Here is a 23,183-nt window from a genome sequence, read left to right as displayed (position 1 = left end):
CAATCATGGAAAATTATAGAGAGATAACAGGTTGCTATAGATATAAAGCTAGTTTAAATGGGCCATCAGCTGCTATCCTATTTATCTAAGGTACTTACGCAGCACCCATTACAATAGTACCTGAGCACCTCACAATCTTGAATATACTTACTTGCTATCATTTTACAAACTGTCAGTGAACGCCAGTGTGGGTGGAAGCATGAACATGGGCAAAATTCAGAGTTGGCAGGCTTTGTGGTTTTATCACACTCTGATTTTTGGTGTTTATTTCAAGTCCCAAGAGCCAAAGTCAGGTTATTACCTGAGAATTTTGTTGAAGAAGGAGTAATTTTCTAGCCCTTAAAGCTGGGGAGCACAGTTTACCCCCTAAATAACCGTATCCCAAAAGGCAAGTAAGAATCCCACCTATATTAGTGTTAACAGCTCTTAATTTTTAAGCTGGTTTCATAAATTGGGTCCTGTCTTGTGATTTTTTTTTAAACATTTGCATTCGCAAACAGACTCTTGATGGCCATCTGTAGGTTTAACACCTCATCATCTAATCTGGCTCAGAACCTGGCGGCTAGAGTAGGGTGACCAGATAGTATGAAAAATCAGGACACTTTCTGGGGGAGAGGTATAGTTCCATGTATGAGAGACAGGCCCTGATATTGGGATGTTGGTCACCAAGGCCCTGGACACCAGTGGAGCAGCTCAGGAGGAAAACCAGTGCCCAAGCCCCTGTGGTAGTGTGTGGTTTGACGGAGTTCTGACCCTCCGCAGACACACCCACCTGCTCAGGACCAGGTTCACGCTTCCTTGCTAGATGCAGTTTGAGAGGATGCTGGGGTTTTGCCTATCATCTGAGTAAGGTAGGAAGGGATGTTGTGAACTCTGCCCCTCCCTCTCAGACGGGGCTCACAGGGGGGCCATGCAAGCACAGCAGGGATCTAGTCCTGGAACCTTCATACTCTGGGCCTACCCCTTCAGCCACCAACTGCCTGGATACCACCTGCCTAGCAACAAAGGACTCGGCTATCAGGATGGCGGCAGTGGTTGCGCAGAAGGAGCTGAGGCAGCCAGGAGAGAGCGAAGTGAGTACTGCTGGGCTGTAGGTCAGAGGGGCAAAGGGAATGGGGGTGGAGGGCACACAGCTGGGGTGCATGGAGGGTGATAGGCTCTGAATTGGGGAGAGGGCACAGAACTGGAGGAGGTGAAGCTGGGAGAGAGGGATGGAGAGAGCCAGGTGTAGAGCTTGGGTGGGGTCAGAGCTGAAACAGACAAGGGGAGATAGTTAAGGGCAGAGAGCCTGGAAGTGGGTGGGGAGGAAGAGTGACCATGAGCCCCCCTCACAGCAGGTGGGACAAGCGATGAAGACAGAGACTAAAGGACTATTCCCAACTGCTGCCTCCAAAGAGAAGCTCCGGGAGAGATCCCTGCGACGGATCTTCGGGTCCAGCCAGACTTTGCGAGACCTTGAGGACCCCAGCGGCGTGAAGTCCCCAGCAGTGATTGTGCAGAACAAGACACAGGACCAGTGAGTGCTCAGCAGACACGTCACCCACTGTCACTCTTACACCCCCCTGTTTCTTGTTCATGTCTTGCAAGCAGTCTGGGAACCAAATTTTTAAAAAGCCTTACTTGGTCCTGGTCCAAGGTCCTGAACCGACAGTCCTGGGGACTGGTGTCTGGTTCATCCACAGAACAAGTACAGCAAGGGCTATAGCTTCCTGTGCCCAGCCACTGTGCCCTCATCCTGCTCTGTAGGGTCTCCTGTGGGCAAATGGGGTGGCCATGCTGCACAGGCTGTTTGCCCCTTTGTTCTCTCTGTTGACGTTGCCAATTAGGACCTCCTAAGAGCCTGGTTAAGGGTTACCTGTCCTCTAGGAATTAGATGGAGACCCAGCAACTGCAGATGGGGATTGTCACCAGAAGTGCAGGCTGTCCTAGGTAATGTTCAGAAACTGGCAGCCGGTTGTCTGTAGTTGGACTATCCAGCAGCCATTTGAGAGACTGTCTGATGTTTCGGTACAGCAGCTGCCCCTCAATCTCCTCACTTCAGGACAGGGAGAGTAGGGACAGTCACCTGTAGCCCATTTTAGAAGGATAAAACCTAGTAAAATCACAGGTCCTCTAATCTCCATGACCAGCTGTCTGCCATGTTGTGAGGCCACCAAACAACCATCAGATGGCTCCCGTCTCTACCAAGGTGAGGTGCATATGAACTAGTGATCTAGAGATAATAGCATATTTATCCCATGACTGGTGTCTGCTGGTAGTCCCCTATTCCTGCATTTCAGAATCTGCTCTCCTTGAGCATAGCGGCAGTGGGGTCAACAGAGTCTGCTGCAGAATCCATAGGTGCTGGTTGAGCGATGGTCCTGCAACTTCCAATTTGTGATCAGAACACTGGCTAGTGCGCTTGTAGAGAGAGTTGCCTTCTTCTTTCCTACCTTCCACCCAAAGCTGTCAATGTGCTGAACAAATAATGAATTAAGCCTTGTAACACACTTTCAGATATTTTCATTACCTCTAATGTAACAGTGGGGAAACCGAGTCAGTGCTGTCATAGGTCTGTGCTGCAGCTCTTAAGGGCTGTGCTGCAGGGAGGGAAAACGTGCTTCTGCATTAGCTCATGTTGTCTTCTCATCACAGCTGTCGGAGAGGGAAGGAGTTCTTCTCGCAAGGCGAGTGGGAGAAAGCTGTTGTTTGTTACTCCAAAGCCATTAACCTGGACCCCCAACAGGTAAGGGGATCATGATCAGGCAAGGGGGAAAGCAGAACAGGCATAGTTAGGTGGAGTTACAAGCTTACCTTGCATGGCATGAGAACATGGAGTCCTTCAGCAGAAAGGACAAAGCTTTTAATGCACTTGGATTTCCAAGTTTGTTGAATGAAGATTATCATTGGGGATATGAATGTGGGCATATATTAGACTCTGTTTGGGTGGGATTGCGGTGTTGAGTCTCAAGAGTTATTTTCAGTGTGTCCAGCTACAGGAGCAGGTAGAAAGTTATTCTGAAGGGTGGAGGAATGTCTGGGTGCATTTGCAGGTGGAGTTCTATGTACAGAAGGCAGAGGCCTTTCTCCAGCTCTGTGATTTCCAGTCTGCTGTGCTGAACCTCAGAAAGGCGTATTCCTTGTCCTCTGCAAAGGAAGAATATGTAGTGTGCATGGCCTCCATTCTTTACCTACAGGTAAGGGGTACAGAGTATCCCCTGCTAGCAGGCCCCAACGTTCTTCATCCTAGACATGTGTTTTTCATTAATTTCTCAGTATTAGCAATAGAACGCAGCGTCTAGTGACTGACCTCTGGTCTTTAGGGGAAATCTGGAGATGCTTCTTTAAGTGTAAGTCACCATGATCTTGGATTTCCCAGGGAGGGTCCTTTGCATATTCATGTTTGGGGGTAGGAGATTCTGTCCAGTGATTCCCCTCTGAAAGGTCCATGTTTCTATTGTTCACATTTGTGGTTAGTCTGCTGGGGCCTCTGAACATGCTAACTTATGTGCAGCAGAGAAAGAGCCAAGTGTCCCATCTGGGGTTCATGGAGAACCGTTACGCGGCGCTGGATACCATAGGTGAGAAATCCTCCACTGAGGAGGAGGAGGAGAAACTCCCCAAGGCTGGGAGGTCTGCAACCACCACTGGGAGGAGGAAATGCAGGGTAGTGGTGATTGAACACTCTTCTGAGAGGATTGGAGGCATCCATCCATCACCCTGACGTGACGTCCCGGGAGGTATGCTGCATGCAAGGAGCACATATCTGAGATGTTACAGAGGGTCTGTTGAGGATCATCTGGCCTTCTGACTACTAGCCCATGCATCCATGTAGGCACAAATGATACTGCCAGGCATGACACACAGCAGATCGAGTGGGAGCACAGGTGAGGGAGTTTGGAGCGCAGGTAGTATTCTCCTCAGTCCTTCAGGTCAAAGGTAGGGGCCCAGGCAAAGACCAGTGCATCCGGGAGGTGAATGCCTGGCTGCGAACATGGTGTCACCAGGAGTGCTTTGGCTACCTCGACTGTGAGATACTTTTCCAAGAAGGACTGCTAAGCAGAGGTGAGGTTCACCTTTTGAGGAAGGGGAAGACCATTTTTGGATGCAGACTTGCTAACCTAGTGAGGAGGCCTTTAAACTAGGTTTCATGGAGACAGGTGACCAAAGCCCACAGGTAACAGAAAAACATGGAGACCTGGGAGCTGGGCCAGAAATGGGAGGGAACATGGACTATAATAGCAGAAAAAAAGAAGGACTAGGCAGAACTAGGAGACAAAATCAAATCAGTATCTTAGATGCTTATATACAAATGCAAGAGGTATGGGTAATAAGCAGGAAGAACTCAAAGTCCCAATAAATAAACACAACTACAACATAGTTGGTATCACAGAGACTTGGCGGGATAATACACACAATTGGAATATTGATATAGGAGAGTACAGTTTACTCAGGAGGATAGATGGGGAAAACAGGAAGGTGTTGCCTTATATATTAAAAATGTGCACACCTAGACAGAGGTGGAGATGGAACTAGGAGACAAAAGCATTTTAAAAGGGGTAAAAACAAGGGTGGTGTTATGCTAGGGCACCACATTTCAGGGGGGATGTGAAGAAATTTGAGTCGGTCCAGAAAAAAGAAACAAGAATGATGAAAGCTCTAGAGAACATGAGCTATGAGGAAAGACTGAAATAACTGGGATTGTTTAGTTCAGAAAAGAGAAGACTGAGAGTGGGTATGATAGCGGTTTACAAGTACCTGAAAGAGTGTTACAATCAGGAGGGAGCACAATTGTTCTGCTTGACTTCTGAGGATAGGACAAGAAGCAATGGGCTCAGACTGAACGAAGGGAGGTTTAGGTTGGACATTAGAAAAAACTTCCTGTCGGGGTGGTTAAACACTGGAATAAATTGCCTAGGGAGGTTGTGAAATCTCCTTCACTGGAGATATTTAAGAGCAGGTTAGACAGACATCTGTCAGGGATGGTTGCGATGGTACATGGTTCTGCCATGAGGGCAGGGGACTGTACTCAATGACCTTTAAGGTCCCTTCCCATTCTAGCATTCTGTGATGCTTTGCATGTTCAGTGCTCTCCAGCTAGGAAGTGGTGGTATTTAGGAGCTGCATCTCCTTGTGAGCAGCATTTCCGTTCCTGGATTGTTTGGAGAGAGCAAATGCTCTGTCTCTCTCATTAACCTGGAGCAGGGGTCTGCAACCTGAAGCTCTGGAACTGTATGCAGCTCTTTAAGGACTTCTTTGTGGCTCCCTAAGCTATAATTGCAAAGTGAAAAACCCTCCTGATTATTTGAAAAAATGGTGAATGTCTAAAAGGCCAACTCACGTCTAAATAGCAACCAATATACAATCTTGAAATGTTGGATAACTGCCCCTTCATTATGTGCAGCACATTGTGGGATATGATATGGTATCTGTGTTTTGATCATGCTGCTACGAAAGTCTAGATCTTGAAAAGAAAAAGGAAGCTTGCAACATTCCTACTGTGAAAGGCAATACACATTTTAAGAAAAAAAACCTGAAATTAAATGTGAAGTAAAAATTGGCATAGTCAAAATAGGTGTGGGAGTGAGAGTCAGGAAGACTGGGATACAAACACACATGTAAAGTGCAAGGAAGTAGAATATGTAAAATGTTTGATCATCCTGCAGTAAACATGTATCACATTACAAATCATTGTGTGCACTGTTCTTAAAACAGGTGGTGCAAAAAGTAGGGTTTGATGTTATTTATTAAGGACAATCTCATATTCACATGCATTGTGGCTCTTGAATTATTTACTTTTTTACCGAATTTGAAAAAAATGGCTCTTTTTGCTATTTTGGTTGCTGACCCCCGACCTGGAGCACTGGGCAGGTAGCCTGAGTCACATTGATTCTGTGCTATGTGATTTGACTCTGCAGGGTCAGTGTCTGTTTGACCAAGAGGTCTACTGGGATGCTTTGGAATCCTTCACTCGAGCTTCAGAGCTGCAGCCCAACAACTCAGTCTATCGGAGGAGAAGGTAAACTGGGGCTTGTGATAAGGAATTTATTTATCTTAGACCCTTTAACAGCTGTACTCTCCACTGGTGGTTTATGGTGCCCTTTCCTTCTCTTTCTAGCATTACTTGTCTTGCTGCCCTGAACAGATTTAATGACTGTTTTCAGCTTGTCAATGAAGAGCTAGCTCAGGATTCCAAGAACCCAGATCTGTACATCCTGAGAGCCAGGCTGCATGAGCACTTCTGTCAGGTAGGGGCACTTGCTGTGCCCAGGGTGTGCTGGCTGCAGCGAATTTTCACACAGTTGTTACTCCTGACCCCATGTGGCCTGTACCCAGGGTTCTCAATCTGCAGGACAGTGGTGGAGCAACACATTCAGGGTTAACGCTTTGCTGGGTGACTTGATAGCTACATAAGTAACGGGGAGCAACAGCATACGTGCAAGGCTGCATATGCATTTCATATAGAATTGCTTTGTAAGGACAAAGTACAGCTTTGTTGCTCTGTGGCTAATCAGTTAGTTAGCATCAAGTATCAAATGGGTTTCAGGAGACATGAGTCAACCCTTTCCAGTGACTCTCACTCCTTTTGGGAAACTGTTTCTCTCCCCTCTAAGTCAGCAGGGAGCAAACTTTATGTTGGGACCCACTTTTCATCCCTGTAATTAGCAGCCTCCCCCACCTGTCTAATGTTCATATGAAAAAAACCCTTTTGGCATGTGTAAGAAAATAAGTATGTAGAATGTTGAAAGCGTTATTTATCGGTATGTAGATGTGAATACACAGACACAAAAACTAACATAGTTCAACATTTTTAATGAGATGGGTGAACCTGAGACCCAGCAGCCAATCGTGCTGTGCCCCACTTATGAAATTTCATGCCCCCCCCTCCCCCCCGTAAGTGACAGCTTCCTGGGCTGTGGGATTCCACACGCTCTGTGGCACTTACCTTCCCCTGCCATTTGGATGTGGCCTCTCATACCATTTAGGAGCTTTCTTCCTCCCTGGGCTATAGAAAGCTGGCAGAGAGAGCAGCAGGGCATCACTCTGTGACTAGCATACCCTTGTTTTATGCGGGTCATGTGATTCCTGGCCCAGCAGAAGTGAGGGGGCCCTTCACCCTGAGGAGATGAGCGATAGTAACTGGAGATCTTATTTCTGTTTTGTATTTCCCCTTAGAAACACAACCCCATCCTCTTGCCCTGTACCTGCAGGAGCAACTGGTGCTCTAGGATAGAAGCCAGGCTATGAATGACAGGATTGTGGCGAGTGCATTGGGCCACGTGTTTTCCTGTTGATCAGATGCTCAGTGTGATGTGGCAAATGCACAGACAAAACACGACAGAAATCAGAGAAACTGCCTGCTGGCCAGGCAGGGTTTCTAGTCTCACCTCTGCCTTTGATGCAGTGTGTGGCCTTGAGCAAACATGGGACTCAGATTCCATCTGCAAAGTGGGATAATGGTGCTGAGCTCTTCTACAGTGCTGGGTAACGGAGGGAGGAAAGTGCAAGGCCTACCCTCTGTTTGCAGGCCACCTTGTGTTACCAGGACGTCCAGGAGGCCATTGCATTGGAGCCACAGCACAAAGAAGCGCAGGTTCTAATGCAGAGGTTGCTGAAAAGAGCACAGAAAGCCAAGAACCAGGCTATGAATAAGGCATTGAAGGGGAACCTGAAGGAGGCCCTGCTCAAAATCACCTTTGCCATAGAGAACAGCCCCTTCGATGCAGGGTACTTCATCTTCAGGTAGAGACCCCATTGCATCCAGCCATGACTGAGGTGGCTTGGGTGTATGTCTGTGACCCTCTGAGGGGAGTGGGGGGTCTGCACTAGAGACTTGATCCTGGTTCCAGGTTCCCAACACTTCCATCGTTTTACCAGTCTCTGCCAGTGGGCTCTAATCCTTGCTTTCCATATCTCTGTCCTTCTCTCTTTTGCCCCTCTCGGCAGAGGAACACTACAGAGAAGGCTCAAGGACTTCAACTCAGCCATTGATGACTATCTCAAGGCTGCAGAGCTTTGTGAAGAAAGGGGAGCTGCGGCCACGGAGGTGCAGCAGCAGCTCCTGCTCACATACAATGACTTTGCAGTGCACTGCTACACTAAGGGCTTCTTTGAAGAGGCTGTACAACTCCTCAACAAAGCCCTGAAAGGGGAGAAGAATGAGAAGGCACTCTATGTCAACAGAGGAGGTAGCAAAGCTCTTCCTGAGTGGTGACTGCGTGTGTGTGAGGGTATCCCTGTGGGGGCAGTTCTCGGAGGGGGGTGCACTCTCAGACACAGCTTAGCTGTTTCTAAAAGAGTCAGAGGTTTCAAAGCAGAAATGTTCCTTGGGATAAGCAATGTATGAGAGAGCGCAGTGATAATAATGAAACTCTGTAGTTGGGTCTGTATGCCTGAACTTGTGAGCTGCATATAGAATACCTATAGCTACCCTGACTGGAATGCAATCATGTTGACTCTCACAAATAAAGCATAGTCATTACCAATATGGGAGACCTTGTAGGATGCTGCAGCTGGCACTCTTTCCTCCCATCCGTTCTCCTGTACCTGGGAGGCACTGGAGTCTGAGTGGGGGGCTGGGACCTAGGTCTTGTGGCTTCTAGCCTGAATCCAGTTGCTGATTCTGAACCCTGGTATCAGTCACTCACTTATCTTCTCTGTATGCTGGTTTCCTCATCTTTAAACGATAACCAACATCATTGCATGGAGGGGTTGTGAGAATTAGTGCTTGGGAAGTGCTTTGAAAATAGAAAGTGCTGCATAAGGCAAAGTGTTAGGCTATGTCAACACTAGCCCCCGCCCCTTTTGAAAGGGGGATGCTAATGAGGCCCTGCAATGAATATGCAGCACCTCATTACCATAATGGCAGCTGCAGCACTTTGAAAGTGCTGCTTTTGATCATGTGTAGCTCGTCTACATGGGGTCCTTTTCGAAAGAACCCCACACGCTTCGATATCCCCTTATTCCTACAACCAAATAAGAATAAGGGGATTTTGAAGTGTGCAGGGTCCTTTCGAAAAGGACACTGTGTAGACAAGCTGCACGTAAGCAGCACTTTCAAAGTGCTGCGGCTGCCATTATGGTAATGAGGTGCTGCATATTCATTGCAGTATCTCATTAGCATATCCCAAAGTGTCTCATTAGCATCCCCCTTTTGAAGGGGGGGGCTAGTGTAGACATAGCTTTAATGATTTTTGCTGATTCATTCCCCACTTGTGCTACTGGAAGCACCTTCTTTGGTTTGGTTTTCACATTCCCATCTCAACCAACTTAGCAGCAGTAAAGAGTCCATGGAACTTTTTGCAACAGTTGACTTGTCACCTTGTTAGTTCCAGATTGGAAACTACCTTCTGCCTCCTTAAAATCCCACTGTAGTTGGCTGATGGGGATGTTCCTCACTTGTCCTAATCTGCCACCTGGTGTTACATTCCACCCTACGGGTGGCTTCCTTTCAGTGAATAATACCTAGCTTTTACTTAGCACTATCCATCTGGTTACTGCTCTGCATCTACAGAGCATTTGGACCCTTGAGGATGGGAGGCAATTGGACAGACATGTTGTAGCATTTTTTAAGTCTTGGGGAGATCTGGAGAGAGAAAAACAGGACAGCATCAATCACTGGCTTTTTTTAGCAGCAGTAACATCCGAAAATACTCAACTACCAACCTCAGCTTGCTGTTGCTAAAGTAATCTGTGCTGCTCCACTTCAGATTGCCTCTTTCAACTGGGAGAACTAACCTTTGCCTTGGCGGATTACCAGCAGGCGCTGGAGTTGAGTCCAACAGACTTTAGTTTGCAAAAACGTGTTGGTATGTTACTTGATGAGCTAGGATTGCAGGAGCACAAGCAGAGGTATGTTGGAACAGCTCCCTGCCATCTTATATCTAGTTGACAGAGTTCTTATCCCACTGTAGGTCATCCTGCTTAGGGATTCTGTGCACCTGATTCTTGTTTCCTTGTATCTTCTTTTTCCCAGAAAGTACCAGCGAGCAGTGTACTGTTTCTCTGGTGCTATTGAGAGCAATCCTCGTGAGCCATGCTATTACCTGCACCGGGCCAAGAGCTGCCTCTTCCTGCAGGATTTGATGTGTGCTAAGGAAGATGTGATCACGGTTCTGTTGCTGGACCCTGAAAATGAAGCGGTACCTCAATGACACCACTCCTTGTGCTAGACACCAAGTTGGGATAATCTGTGTTATCCTATTATCTTTGGCCCAAGCTCCTTGTGCCATCTCCTGAACACATGCGCTCACGTGCACTTAGATGGCAAGCTCCTTAGAGCAGAGACCGTCTTTATTTTGTGTCTGCATGGTGGAAACCTAGTTCAGGACTAAGGTGCCTTCATACTATTATACAGATAATAATAATTCATTTGGGGCTTGCAGCAGTTATTTGCTAAAATCAAAAACCTAAGGCTATTTTATTTCTGCTGCCTGTAAACCAAGAACTATAGTTTCTTGTAATGTTTTCAAGCTGCTCAGAGCATCAACCCTTCCCTGCAGTCCCTGTGACTAGAAGCTATCAGAAAACAAGACCAGGGCTTGAGTGAAAAAACTAACTAAACATACTGTAAAAACTAATCCTTCATCTTCCAGGAATTGCATACCCTCCTGACAGGCTTTGAGGGATGAAATATTTCTTTAAATTAAAGACCAGAATCCCTACTCTAGCAAGCTTTCACTTGAATTAAAAGCTTTAGCTGAGGCCTATGCCGCAGGCATGTAATTCTCTGGTCTGAATCGAGTGGTTGTATTTGGGATAGGATGGCTCTTGGCTTGAGCTACACAGGTCAAACTCAATAATCTGGTGGTCCCTTCTGTCCATAAATGCTAGGACTATACTTTTAATGTAATCTATGCAAGTGTTTGGCTGCTCTAATGGGAAGCACACAGCTTAATCCTTGCAGCCTTTTCTGATCATGAAAGGAGGATAAAGAACTTTTTTCCTTTGGCATACACCTGGCCAATTCAACTGTTCTCGTTCCTCTGCAGGTCCTGCCTGTTGTAACCAGCCTCTTTCCAGGACAGACCATCCAGGATATTATTAGCAGTAAGATTGCTGAGGTTGCCAAAACAATCTTGAAAAGAAAGCTTCAAGCCTGCCCCTCTTCCAACAGCCCAGCTAAACTCAGATGGTACGAAATAAGCAACGGGCACAGGCTTCCTAAAGTTGTTTTGAACATCTCAGAATTGCTGATTATAAAATACAAATCATAGAAGCCTGAACATTTCCTGGACCTAGAAGTACTTACTGTTAATTATTTTTGAGTTAAGTGGGACAACCGGGACCCAAGTCTGCCACAAAACTCACTGATTTCAATGGGAACAGGAGCAACAGATTGATTCCTGCTAGTTGTGCCCCTTCGTGATCTTAAAAGGATATTAGCTTGCCATCTTTCTAAACACTGAATCATGTCACAAAAATTAGACCATATGCTCTGAGGGCTTTTTGTTCATGTTATCACTTCTCATAGCTGCTGCTTTGCAATGTAAGTTCTCTGCCTCATGTGTGCTCCTACAGGCCACCTGGCGCTCTCGAGAACGACCCAAAGGAACCAAGTGCTCCAAGTGAAGAGCTCCAACAGCCTGAGACTGCCCAGGAAGATTCAAAGAGCATCATCAGAGCTTGTATGACAGAACATAAGATGTACAAGCAGATTGCTATCTCCAGAAGGAAAGTGAGCAAAGCAAGTGAAGCCATCTCAGAGGAGAAATGGTGAGAAGGCAGTAAAAGTCCAGAGAACAAACAGTGCTATAGCTGCATGTTAGAATAGCAGCCAAGCTGCCTGGGTTAGACATCAAGCTGTGTTTAAATGGAAAGTAAGTGCATTTAGACACTTCTCCTCCCACCTAGTTTAATAAATATACTGTTTATCTCTTCCTCTTTAGCCCCCTCCTGTTTCTTTTTTGGGAGGAGGGTGTCTGCAGACTCACCCTTTCCTCTTGCTAGGTATAGGTCCAACCATTGTCCAGGTAACCTAGGAACTGTTTCCAAAGCAGAAAAAACAGCTCTGGCAAGAACTTCAGGGTATTTTCCAGGAAGTCACTATATTTAGAAGTTTTGCTGTAATGCAAGCTAGTGCCACAGAGGGGTGCTGGATTAACAGGAAACTTGACACATTGCTGCTTTAAAAATAAACATCTAACGGGACGTTCACACACAGTGACAGAATTGGATTTTGTAATGGCCAGGAAAGCAGACTAGCTGTGAATGATAATCTGCATTAATCTGAATCCAGGCTGAGCAGGAGACATGCTTTGATTAGGACAAACTCAAACCACAGGTGCTATCTTATGCTACTCATGCTGGGCGGCTGACATACATATGCTGTGTATTAAAATCTGAAGCTACGCCTATCCTTTCACCTAAACTCTCACCTCTACTACTCTGATTTAGGTGGAGAGGAGAATGCTAGACCCGGTGTTCCAAACAACCAAAAGGTGTCAGTTTAAATTTGCATTAAATCAGATGAGGAAATTGACCATGAGAATTTAAGAAAAAAGCAACTGCAGCAACAGGATTCTCCCTGCTAGTAGTGACATTTTCACCCTAATTCTGTGACTGTAGGATGATTTGAGACATTTGTTCTGCTCTAATCCCTCTCGTGTGTTTTTAATGGTCTCCTGAGCAAGTCCTTGGGCTTTAAACAAAGGACCACACATTGCAGAGAAAACACTTGCCAATGCTCTCTTCAGGCTTAACTTTGGCAGAAAATAGCTCAGACTTCGCCATTCCCTAAACCAGCTACCCCTACTGAGGATGCATGGTCCGTCTTAGTTGAATATGGCCCCTTCACTTTCTCTAAACACCCTCAAGAAAGGTCCCCGTTCTGGTTTTCCATCGTCAGACAGTAGGTAGCTCTGTGTCCCTGCCTGCATTACTTTTCTCACATCAAGCAGCCACTCCAATGCATTTGCAGGATCACAGATACCTCCCTTATAAAATGCCACCTGGAATCCCAGTAAGTGACTGCTACTTGTGCATGTTTTTTTAAATAGATTTATTTTAAATTAAAAACAATGAACCTTTTGTAAGAGGCAAAATGTTCAACTGCAAATCTGTCTCTTGGTCCAACTGTATCTTGTGCATGCTCCGAGCAGAATTTCATAGTGCTGGTTCCTTCTCAAGCTGAGTGCAAGTTGCTCCAGTGCTTTATGGCAGAGACCTTCCTGTGGCATCCCAAGCCAGTTTTCCCAGACCTCGCTTTTTTCTGCCTATTCCCACACCTGTTTGCTTAGAGTTTACACTGTTTTCTTTCACAGTGTGGGTTAGGCAGCTCATATAGGGTGAGAGGACAAAGGATGCTGTGCTGGTCAGTGACAGCTATGCATGGGGAACTAGATTCCCTAGGAATTATTTCCAAGCCACCTCAGCAATGAATTGTGATACAGTAAGCTGAATCTGAGGCAGTGGAGTGAAATGGAAGCTGGTTCTGCCAGGGTTCTCAGCAGTGTCCTGTCAGAATGACAAATTCCAGTATATATGCAAGAGGTTCAGCAGCTAAATGCAACTCAGATGAGACACACTCACCCTAACAACATAATACAGCACAAGACAAATAACTGGTACTTAAAACTATTAGTTAATGCCCTGTCTCCCAGTGAGGTAGGAATCACTGTTTTGATATTGGGGAAGACTGACGTAGATGGCTCTCCAGTCGTCCTGGCAAGACGTAAGTATTTGCTACTGACTCAAGGACATGACTTAGTATTCTATGGTAGAAGAAATGTCCTGGGAGGTTAAGGGTCTTACTCAGCATCACACCTCATATCCTGGGCAGAGCTGGTAGCAGAAATCACACTTTTTTTTCCCTGTCTCTTATGCTTAATACAGTAAGGGATACTGCAGTTGGAACCTCACTTATCAGCACCTATTCACTGTGAAAGAAAACCTGAGAAAAGTTGGCTCTGAACATTTATCCTAGAGACTCAAGATAAGACTGCTCCATTTGTTCAAAGAGCAGTATGGCAGGCTCTAAAGCACTGGCACATTCTTACTGAGATTTATGTTTAAAATGCTTAAAAATGTAACTAAAAAGCACTAGCAGATAAGACTCCGTTGTCTGCCACCTTGGGAAGATAATTAATTGTAGCTTGGTCAAAGATTTTGACAGCTGCCTAGAGAATGAGGAAGATGTTCACAGTTCTAGCTCTCATACTGAGGTGGCAGTAGCCAAGAACCCTTCCCAGCTACTTGGATACATCCCAACCTCTTCCACTTTGAAGTCCCCATATAGATCATGGTGGTATTCTTGGCTGTTGTGTTCACCATGTACCAGGGCAAAGAACAGACTGATATAGTGCTTAGAATCAGGTTAGTTTGCTCTTTGTTCCCAACATTATATCCAGCAGTCTCTTCCTCAGGGCTGGAGGGCAAGGTGCAGCACTTGTCCTATCAGAGTTCCACAGTCTGTTGCGCTTAATGGTCATCCCTGTTTTATTGGGAATGGCAGCTTTAAGAATTCTGAAATTCCATTCCTCTGAATCAGAGCAAATCCATGGGTAAACGTATCCTCCCAGGGCTGCTTTATCCTCAACTGTGTGCTTCTTTGGAGAAAAAGTACTTTTCAGGTTAGGAGTAGAAGGTGACACGAGAGGCCACCGTTTTGCAGCCTGTTGATGAGAACACCTTCTCCTCCTCTGGGAAGCTGGGGATACTGTCAACAACTGCTTGAATGATGTCCTGCTGTATTGGTACGCCCTGCTGGGTGAGTTCATTCACCACACATTGTTTAACATGGTGTTGCTTCATTGGGAGAAAAGGCACGAGGAGGTCGATGAGGTGCTCCTCAATGATTCCGGACTTCCAAAACCCATCTGCAGGTGAAAGAAGAGAGGCAAAGAAATTTACCTTCAGAGTTTCTTGCAGTTCTATTAATTGAACCTTTTTGGCAAGGGAGAAGTTCCCACTGTTTGAGGAATCAGATGTTAAAGCTACCAGAGCTAGTTGCTAGGAAGTCATAGTTAAAGCTTTGCACAGGTACAAAAATTTGGACTTGCATCCAATCCACAAAGAGGGTAAACAATACATCTGCATTCAGAAGTGCAGGTATCCGTGGCTATAAAAGCAGATATCCACAGATTTTCAGGGCTCTGGTCAGAGTACCCAAAAGAGACAAAAGATCTGCTTCTATGCCAGATTCAACCGAAGGAGGTGGTCCATTTATTGTTTGCGAATAGCAGTCAAATCCGGTGTTCTTCAAGTGTATGGTTCCTAATTATTGTACTGATAGGTCAGACATAACTATGTAGGTCCAATCCCAAGAATTGCTGAGCAGGGAAAAAAAGCCAAATTAAGTGCTCAGTATCTCTCAGAATCAGGCCATTAATTAGATTCTCACTATACTCTATTACTCTGGTTGTCTTCTGTGAATGCCCCTTTTCCCACCAGAGGTCTGCTAAGCATGGCAATGCTTCTGTAGGTTTGTAAAGCAGAACAACTTCTTTCATCTGCCAAAGCAACCCATCCAGGCCCTAACTCCACCTCAGGCCTCGTCCTGAAAAATGATAAGAGCTAGGCGTGTATGTGTAAAACACTGTATAAATATCACTGGCTTATTCAAAATAAGGTGTGGCTCACCCCACTGGTGAACATGCTAGCTGAAATGCATTTCCCTGTTGGTGGAGAGACTTACTATTGGGATTTTCAAACACAGCTTTTGAAACTGCAGATTCCAGCTCTTGCAGGCTGACCTCTTCACGGTCTTTGCGGGCATACCAGAGATCCAGCATTATTCGATTAATTTGCTCACCGCCTCCATTGCTGAACAAGAACAAGACAAGAAATTACCAGTGAATTATCCCACGACATTAACGCGGTCTGCTGTACTACACTGGCTGTGCCGCCTCCTGTAGTGAGCACGGAAGCAGTCTTGCTATTGTCTCCTAACTGGTCTATGAAGACTGCTCCAGAAGTTGTCAAATAGAATCACGGAATACTAGAATTGGAAGGGACCTTGAGAGGCCATTGAATCCAGTTCCCTGCACTCAAGGCAGGACCAAGCACCTTCTAGTTCAGCAATGAGCAACTGGAAACAGTCAGTGGGCCACATGAGTGGCCCTCTGTCATCACAGCAGGCTGTTGCCCACTGGGATTCCACCTATGTCCCTCCTTCCCCATGTGCTTCTCGTGCATTGGGACACCAGAGTCCTACACTCCTCCTTGTCCTTCCCAGCACTTTTGGAGTGCCACTAATCACTGGATTTGCACGTTGTCCCTGTTCCTCCCCATCACGCCTAGAGCTGGAATGCTGGCAACAGCTGATTCCTGGTGTTCCAGTTCTGAAAGGGAAGCAGGGGGTAGTGAGGACAGACCATCAATCAGGCAATTTGTACAAAAGTTTTGGGAGGTTGGAGAAGGAGCAAGGAGGCATGAGGCTCCCTTGTTCCCATGTGTGAGAGGCATATGCGGGTGGAGGAAGCTGAGAGTCCACAGGCTGCAGAAAGAGCCCCAGTGGGGCCTAGACGATCCCTAACAGATGTTTGTATAACCTGTCTTAAATGTATCCAATTATGAAGATTCCACAACCTCCGTAGGCAATTTATTCCAGTGCTTAACCACCTGGGCAGGAAGTTTTTCCTAACATCCAGCCTAAATATTCCTTGCTGCAATTTAAGCCCATTGCTTCTCATCTTATTCTCAGAGGTCAAGGAGAATAATTTTTCTCCCTCCTCCTTGTAACAACCTTTTAGGTACTTGGAAGTCTTCTCCTTTCCAAACTAAGCAAGCCTAATTCTTGCAATTATCCTTCATAGGTCATGTTTTCTAAACCTTTAATCATTTTGGCTGCTCTTTTCTGGACCTTCTCCAATTTCTCCTCATCGTTTGTGAAATGTGGTGCCAGAACAGGACACACTACTCCAGCTGAGGCCTAATCAATGCAGAGTAGAGTGGAAAATTACCTCTCATGTCTTGCTAATGAGGTTCCTGTTAAAGGATCCCAGAATGACGTTTGCTTTTTTTGCAACAGTGTCATAAGGTTGACTCATATTCAGCTTGTCATCCACTTTGACCCTAGCTCCTTTTCTCCAGTACTTCCTCCTAGATGGTCACTTCCCATTTTGTAATTGTGAAATTGCTTCTTCCTTCTTAAGTGGAGTACTTTGCATTTGTCCTTATTGAACTTCATATTACTTATCTCAGGCCATTTCTCCAGATCATTTTGAACTATAACCTTCTCTTCCCAAGCACATGCTACCCTTACTAGCTTCTTATCATCCACAAATTTTATAAGCGTACACTCTATGCCATTATCTAAATTGTTGATGAAGATATTGAACAGAATCAGTCCCCAAACCCTCCACTTGTTATGTGCTTCCAGCTTGACTGTGAACCATTGATAAGGACTCTCTGAGAATGATTTTCCATTAGTGGAAAAGGCAAAGCACTTTGAGCCCTTGTACCTTTTGGGGACTAAAATGAGTTGAGAACTCATGGAATTGGCAGAAGGGAGTTGCTCTTGGTGATTAAAATTGAAGGAACTTAAAAACATTTGATCATAGTAGTAGCATTGCATTAGAATTATCTCCAACCCAGCTACACTTGCTGAAGAGGGATCTCTTCTACCTTACGAAAATGAAGATAGCTTTTCGGTAGTTGGTTCCATACACAACCCAGGAGGGTCCAAGGAATGGTATAATCACATCTATCAGACCTGGATGCATTTTATCCATTTCATCAAAGAGAAACACCGAACGACCACAGTTTGTCAAGTTTCCCTGGATCCAACTCTTCAGATTTTCCTGGAAAAATCAAACCAAACAACCAAGCCAGTTAGACCCACACCTATGGGAGGTAACTTGAGCTAACAGGAGCTAAGCTTACACAAGAACTCAACTTGGGCTAATAATGCCAGAAACAGCAACCTACAAAAACTGCTGGTCCAAAGACCAGGACCTGTGATGCTCTGCAAGAGTGACTACCATATCTGACAAAGCATGTCTTTGCCCATGAAAGCTTATGCTCCAAAATATCTGTTACTTTATAAGGTGCTACAGGACTTCTTGTTGTTTTTGAAGATACAGACTAACTCAGCTACCCCTCTGATACTTGTTACCATTTGCTAAGTTCTCTGGAAAACTGTTTGTTTGGCTCTTTATTCAACTGATGATCAATTCATTTAATGAATTTTGCCTAATTTAATATCGTCTTACTAATGCAAAGCAATTTAAAGAAGAAACATTTAAGAGTGAATCAAACATATTAAGGAGTTCAACAAGTTTAATAGTCAGATTCCTGACATTATAGAACACATACTTTCTCCCTTCACTCGATGTTGAGACCGGCCAGATATGTAGAAAAATAGATTTTAACCAAATTCAGTTCAGGTGTAAGCATATGAGGCTCCTCTGACAGCAATTGCACATGTTTACAATGCTGCAGCTGGTCCCTATTTACATCATTCCATATTTTCATGTACATACGTCCTGGTGAAATGTGCTAAGCCTTAACTGAAGCTCTTTTTCCAACAGCGAATTTTAACCCAATGTTTCTTTCTCCTGAGGAATCAAGAGCTATATGTTTTTTTTCCTCTACACATGGTGTAAAGAAAATCCACAAATGTCATTAACTTTCCTGCTTCATTCAGTATTTGTCAGTTAAACTTCTTGCATAACTATTTTTAGTTTCTGGGCAATGCCAAGGTTAATGCGAGTATAATCAAGTGGTTAAAACAGGGCAGGGCTAGTAATGAGATTGGGTTATACAGCCATTGCTTCCACTGACTTGCCATGCAACTTTGGACAAGTCACTGGTCCTAGGTCATTCTTTCCTATTTGTAAAGCTGAGAGAGTATCCCACAGGGTTAATTAGCAGGTTGAAAGCACCAAATCTGTCTCAGATAAGATCTTATATTGCACTTTACAATGTGTGTTGGAAAGCAGGAGAAAAGTCTCCATACTTATCCAATGGCTGACTAGCTAATCAAAAGCGGAAATAAGTCTGGTAACTTAGCTTTCAGAGGCAGTCTCCATTCTTACCTTATACTGCTCGATCTGTTCAGCATGGGGAAAGTGCACTATTGGGGAGAACTGGTGGACATAGGGACTGCGGATCCCATCTCGAAACAAGTAGCGGACCAGCATGGAGCTGACATACGTTTTGCCTGTGCCAGTCCAACCATGGAAGGACATCACCAGGGGCTTGACAGGATCATGATTTTGTAAAAACTCTCTCACTCCTTTCACCACCAGTTGCCTCACCAGGTGCTGCCCAAACAGGTTCAAGGCCAAGTCACACTCCAGACCTGAAATTAATCCAAACCAAGATTTAGAGGGTGGTGTTTTGGGTGAAGAAATGGAAGTCACTTGGGCTGTTTTTGAAGCCACCTCTGCTCCCTCACCTCAGATTCTGGGTTGGTGGATATTTCTTCCTTTGGGATAACTTCAGCTGACTCATAGCTGCCAATTCCATGAGTTCTCAAGTGTGCAATCTGTGACCCACTGGGGTTCTATGTGTGGCCCATGAGACATTTTGTTTACCACTGTCCATGCACAGGGATGCCCTATTCCACTGATTTTTGACTGCCTACGTTTTTTCTTATTGGTATTACTAAAGTAACATGCATATAAAGTAAGGCCACACGAAGTTACGTGCGTGTGCTGATTTTGCACACAACTGTGCATATGAGGGAGTGGGCTACCTCTGCAGCTAATCAAAGCACTGCTACTATTCAATTTGGCACACCCAACAAATTCTAGGTATGCAAGTGCAATTAGCAAAATTACCCTATCCCGGCCTGTCTTGGTAAGGACAATCTTGCAGCTCACTGAGCTGGAGGGCCATCCATGCAGCCCACTCACTAGCCTGGGTTGCCCACTGCTGCTCAAAAGTATTCTTCTTTAACTCTACCGTTATAATAGAACAGGAATAAGGGGATTCCAACATCTATGGAGTCCTTTCAAAAAGGACCCCATGTAGACGAGCAACGCGCAATCAAAAGCGGCACTTTCAAAGTGCTGCAGCTGCCATTATGCCACATATCCTGATGTGTGTTGTTAGCATCCCCCTTTTGAAAGGGGAGCGGTAGTGTAGACATAGCTCAACTGTTACATATTGATCAAATGGTTAAGCGTAGGTCTGGCCTCAGAATGGTAGTAAGGAGTCTAACTAGGAGTAATGGAACACAGTTAGGAAAAGGAAAAAACCTGAAGAATTTCAGGGGACGGTATGGAGAGTAAAGGTCTTCAGGAAACAGGTTCACTGTCATTTGAAACTAAAATGCCAGAACACTGAAGAGCCAGGAAAGAAACCATTCAGGAAGCAGGATTCTTACAGAACGGCTGCTGAAGCTAAAGGGCATCTTTCAACAGGCCTTGTGTAACCCACACACCTAGGTATGGTTCACTGTTCTGGACTACCTTACAGAGAAAGAATGTGTGTCCTCTACAGCCTTGACTAAGAGCCCACTAGTTTTTACCTCAAACAGTAGCAGCACCTCTACAAAGCTTAAGGGGTCCAGGTTCAAGTCTGCCTGTGGGCAGTTGCAAGTGAGTGAGTGTCTGGGATTTCACCCGGGTCTCTGAAGCTCAGAACCTGCTTCCTCAGCTAGGAGAAGTATGTAATCTGCACACCCAGGTGTGGTTAACTGTCCCTATAGTGGCACCTGTACCACTTCACAGAGAGAGCATAAGTGTCCTCTACAGCCTAGACTGAGAAGGAAGTGATTCTTAGCTCAAACTATAGCAGCACCTGTACAACGCTCCAGAGGTCCCAGGTTCGAGTCTGCCTGTGAACACTTACACCAAGCTCCAACCAGCACAAATGGGTAGCTGTGGGAACAGTGTATTGCTGCAGCCCTGAAGGAACTGGTTGTATTGGAGGGCCCTCCGGGGGGGGGGGGGGGGCGAGGCATCCGTCCTCCTCCAGCTAAGGATGCTCCCAGAAGGAGCAGCTCCCCACAACCATCCATAGAGCCCGATACAGCCACCACCCCGCAGAGCCGGGCAGGGGCCTGCTGATCCAGTGTCTCCCCGGGATGCGTCACCCCAGAATGGGGGGGGGGGGGCGGCACAGAGCAGCCGCCAAATGCCTCTTGTTGTTCCCACGGGCACGTGCGAAGAGCGACGCCGGCCGGGCAGCCACCGCTCTGCCGGCAGCGGTGCAACCCACAGCTCCCCGGGGGCCCTCCAGCGCGGATGAGCCAGGGCACAGCTCCCGGCGCCGAGGGATCCCTCCCGGGGACCGGCTCCTGACCCCCCCACCCCCGCGGCTCTCCCCTCAGGGCCCTGCCACGCAGCGCCCCGCCCCCTCACCGCGCACGTCGGGCCGGAACTCGCACTCGCAGGCGGCCGAGAAGCTGCAGCGCAGCGCGCGCAGGTCCCAGGGGGAGGCCGAGCCCACGGCCCCCAGCAGGAGCAGCACGAGCCGGAGCGGCACGGCGCCGCCCCCCATCCTCCGGGAGCGGGCGCGGACCCAGCCGCCGCTCCCAGGCTGCCCCGCGCGCCGCCGGCGCCGGCTCCTGCGAGGCGGGAAGGCGCCGCGACCACCTCCTGCGGGGGCGGGGCTTAAGTGGGGGGCGGGGCAGCGGCTAGTTCCCGCGACGTTCCTGCAGCTGCCGAGCGGTCTGCGCGCAGCCCGGTCTCCACCCCGGACCGGTGAGCGGCAGTGTCGGCGGCCCGGGAGAGGAGCGCGGCCAGGGTGCGAGGCGTGGGCGTGTTTTAGAGGTGCCCCTCCGGGGACACGTGTGTGTGCACCAGGCACGTGGGAGTGGGGTTGCAGGAGTTGTAACCCACGAACCGGTTTAACGGGTCAGCTGGCGCTTATGGGCACGGGGAAGGGTTCAACTCTGCTGGGGTCCCCTGAGAGGGCGGGGTGCGGGGACACAGCCTGCAGCCAGGATCCCAGGCGCAGGGCTGGTGCATATTTGCAGGCCTGGGCGCTCGCAGAATTCAAATTCTGATTTGATCAAAAATTCTCTGGCTTCCTGTCCCCTTCCTGTGCACCTGGGGGGAGAGCAGCGGAGATGGAAGTGGCTGTACATGGAGGGTCACTGGGTAGCTTTGTGGGGTACATACAGGACACTTGTGGAGGCTAATAAATTAAAATTAAAGCCATGGTGCTCCCATGCTAGACTTCATTCAAAATTTTAAATTTTAAATTGACGCTGCATCTATCCAGTAGCATTGACATTTTGTTATTGGCATGAGGCTTCACTGATTCAAGCTAATCGTATTTAAAGTGAGGACAGTAAAGTTTTAATATTGAGCTAACTCCTTTAACTTTGATTTCACCTCTTAGTGTAGATGCAGCCATAGCTTCTGGTGGAGAAGCTCAAGGTGCACCGGCAAAATGTGACAGAGAGCGGTTTATGATCAGCCTGTACGTTGAAATCTGCTACTGACAGAAGAGTCTGCCAGTGGCAGTTACTGATGTTACACCGGCAGCCAGGAGCATGGGGACAGCCCTAGCTACCTGTACAGGTACACTCAGTAAAACATTTAACCATGTAAGTGATAGAATTTTAATTGGTTACACAGTTACTATTTTTGTGCGGTTTTGTTTTGTTTTTTTTTTACATCTCTAGTGAGAACATGCACCACCAGGAGAAATGAAATACTTAACTGTGGGCACTGTGCTAATGAGCTAGGCAGCAATTGAATCTCTCCTGACTGGCTGCTCAAGTGCACCTTTGTGGGAATCCTAAAGCAAGGGACGGGGGGAGGTTTTTATCCGGGGTTTGGAAATGGGATGGAGCTGCGATGCAGGGGCAGGCTAGAAGAAAGTTGCTTCATGTTGTAAAAGTGTCGCTGGGGGGAACCAGCAGCCGCTGTCCTCTGGTGGGATGCAGCTGACAAAGTCTTTGAGACACACACAGTCTGTGTGGCACAAGTGAGACTTTCACAACTGGTGATTAGTACACTAGTAAGTTTGGTATTTCGGAGCATGGAAATGCTCCAGAGGCCTCCATTGTTACCCGCTCATTTTGCCCTGTACACCAGGGGCCTTGGCATGGCAGATAGGCTCCCTGGGTGAAAGAGTTTATAGCAGCTGCCACTGGAGCCTGTCCCTCTCCCACCTCCCCACCCCCGAGCACTGTATGGAGGAGGTTGCTGGAAGGGTTTGCTGAGCATGTTTCCAAGCCTGCTGGTTTTAAGCATGGGAGGACACAAGGACCTGAGCTCAGATAGATGGCTGCTCATGTCAGGCTGTTGCCTTTTTAGCAGCCAGTTTTTAGTGATAAATTATGCCCTCATTGCCAAGCTACC

The 23,183-nt window shown here is 46.8% G+C and overlaps 2 protein-coding genes across 2 annotated transcripts; one reads left to right on the top strand and one right to left on the bottom strand.

Moving 5' to 3' along the window:
• The first annotated feature begins 1,349 nt into the window (after window positions 1–1,349).
• Window positions 1,350–11,698, top strand: TTC16 (tetratricopeptide repeat domain 16). The gene is made up of 11 exons (XM_075015856.1): window positions 1,350–1,516; window positions 2,635–2,725; window positions 3,033–3,176; window positions 5,898–5,998; window positions 6,098–6,227; window positions 7,508–7,722; window positions 7,927–8,168; window positions 9,690–9,831; window positions 9,956–10,121; window positions 10,971–11,113; window positions 11,500–11,698. Exons 1-11 carry the CDS (start codon window positions 1,350–1,352, stop codon window positions 11,696–11,698), a joined length of 1,740 nt encoding a protein of 579 aa, XP_074871957.1.
• A 1,274-nt stretch (window positions 11,699–12,972) lies between these two features.
• Window positions 12,973–21,469, bottom strand: TOR2A (torsin family 2 member A). The gene is made up of 5 exons (XM_075015264.1): window positions 21,231–21,469; window positions 18,957–19,222; window positions 17,545–17,720; window positions 15,614–15,741; window positions 12,973–14,795 (listed from the first exon to the last, which is right to left on the bottom strand). The coding sequence occupies exons 1-5, from the start codon at window positions 21,367–21,369 to the stop codon at window positions 14,551–14,553; spliced, it is 954 nt and encodes a 317-aa protein (XP_074871365.1). The 5' UTR covers window positions 21,370–21,469; the 3' UTR covers window positions 12,973–14,550.
• Between the last annotated feature and the right edge of the window lie 1,714 nt (window positions 21,470–23,183).

This window comes from Carettochelys insculpta, chromosome 21, assembly GCF_033958435.1.
Source record: "Carettochelys insculpta isolate YL-2023 chromosome 21, ASM3395843v1, whole genome shotgun sequence".
Lineage (NCBI taxonomy): Eukaryota > Metazoa > Chordata > Testudines > Carettochelyidae > Carettochelys > Carettochelys insculpta.
The sequence above is the reverse complement of the archived record's forward strand: the minus strand, read 5'-3'. Positions and strand labels throughout refer to the sequence as shown.

What these genes read in the sequence shown, in the direction of transcription:
- TOR2A (XM_075015264.1), bottom strand. Translation starts at nt 21,369, where the DNA reads ATGGGGGGCGGCGCCGTGCCGCTCCGGCTCGTGCTGCTCCTGCTGGGG. An exon ending in AACAGATCGAGCAGTATAAG is followed by an intron (nt 17,721 to 18,956) that starts GTAAGAATGGAG and finishes TGATTTTTCCAG; the next exon opens with GAAAATCTGAAGAGTTGGAT. An exon ending in TGTGTTTGAAAATCCCAATA is followed by an intron (nt 14,796 to 15,613) that starts GTAAGTCTCTCC and finishes TTTCACCTGCAG; the next exon opens with ATGGGTTTTGGAAGTCCGGA.
- TTC16 (XM_075015856.1), top strand. Translation starts at nt 1,350, where the DNA reads ATGAAGACAGAGACTAAAGGACTATTCCCAACTGCTGCCTCCAAAGAG. An exon ending in TTAACCTGGACCCCCAACAG is followed by an intron (nt 2,726 to 3,032) that starts GTAAGGGGATCA and finishes GTGCATTTGCAG; the next exon opens with GTGGAGTTCTATGTACAGAA. An exon ending in TCAGTCTATCGGAGGAGAAG is followed by an intron (nt 5,999 to 6,097) that starts GTAAACTGGGGC and finishes TTCTCTTTCTAG; the next exon opens with CATTACTTGTCTTGCTGCCC.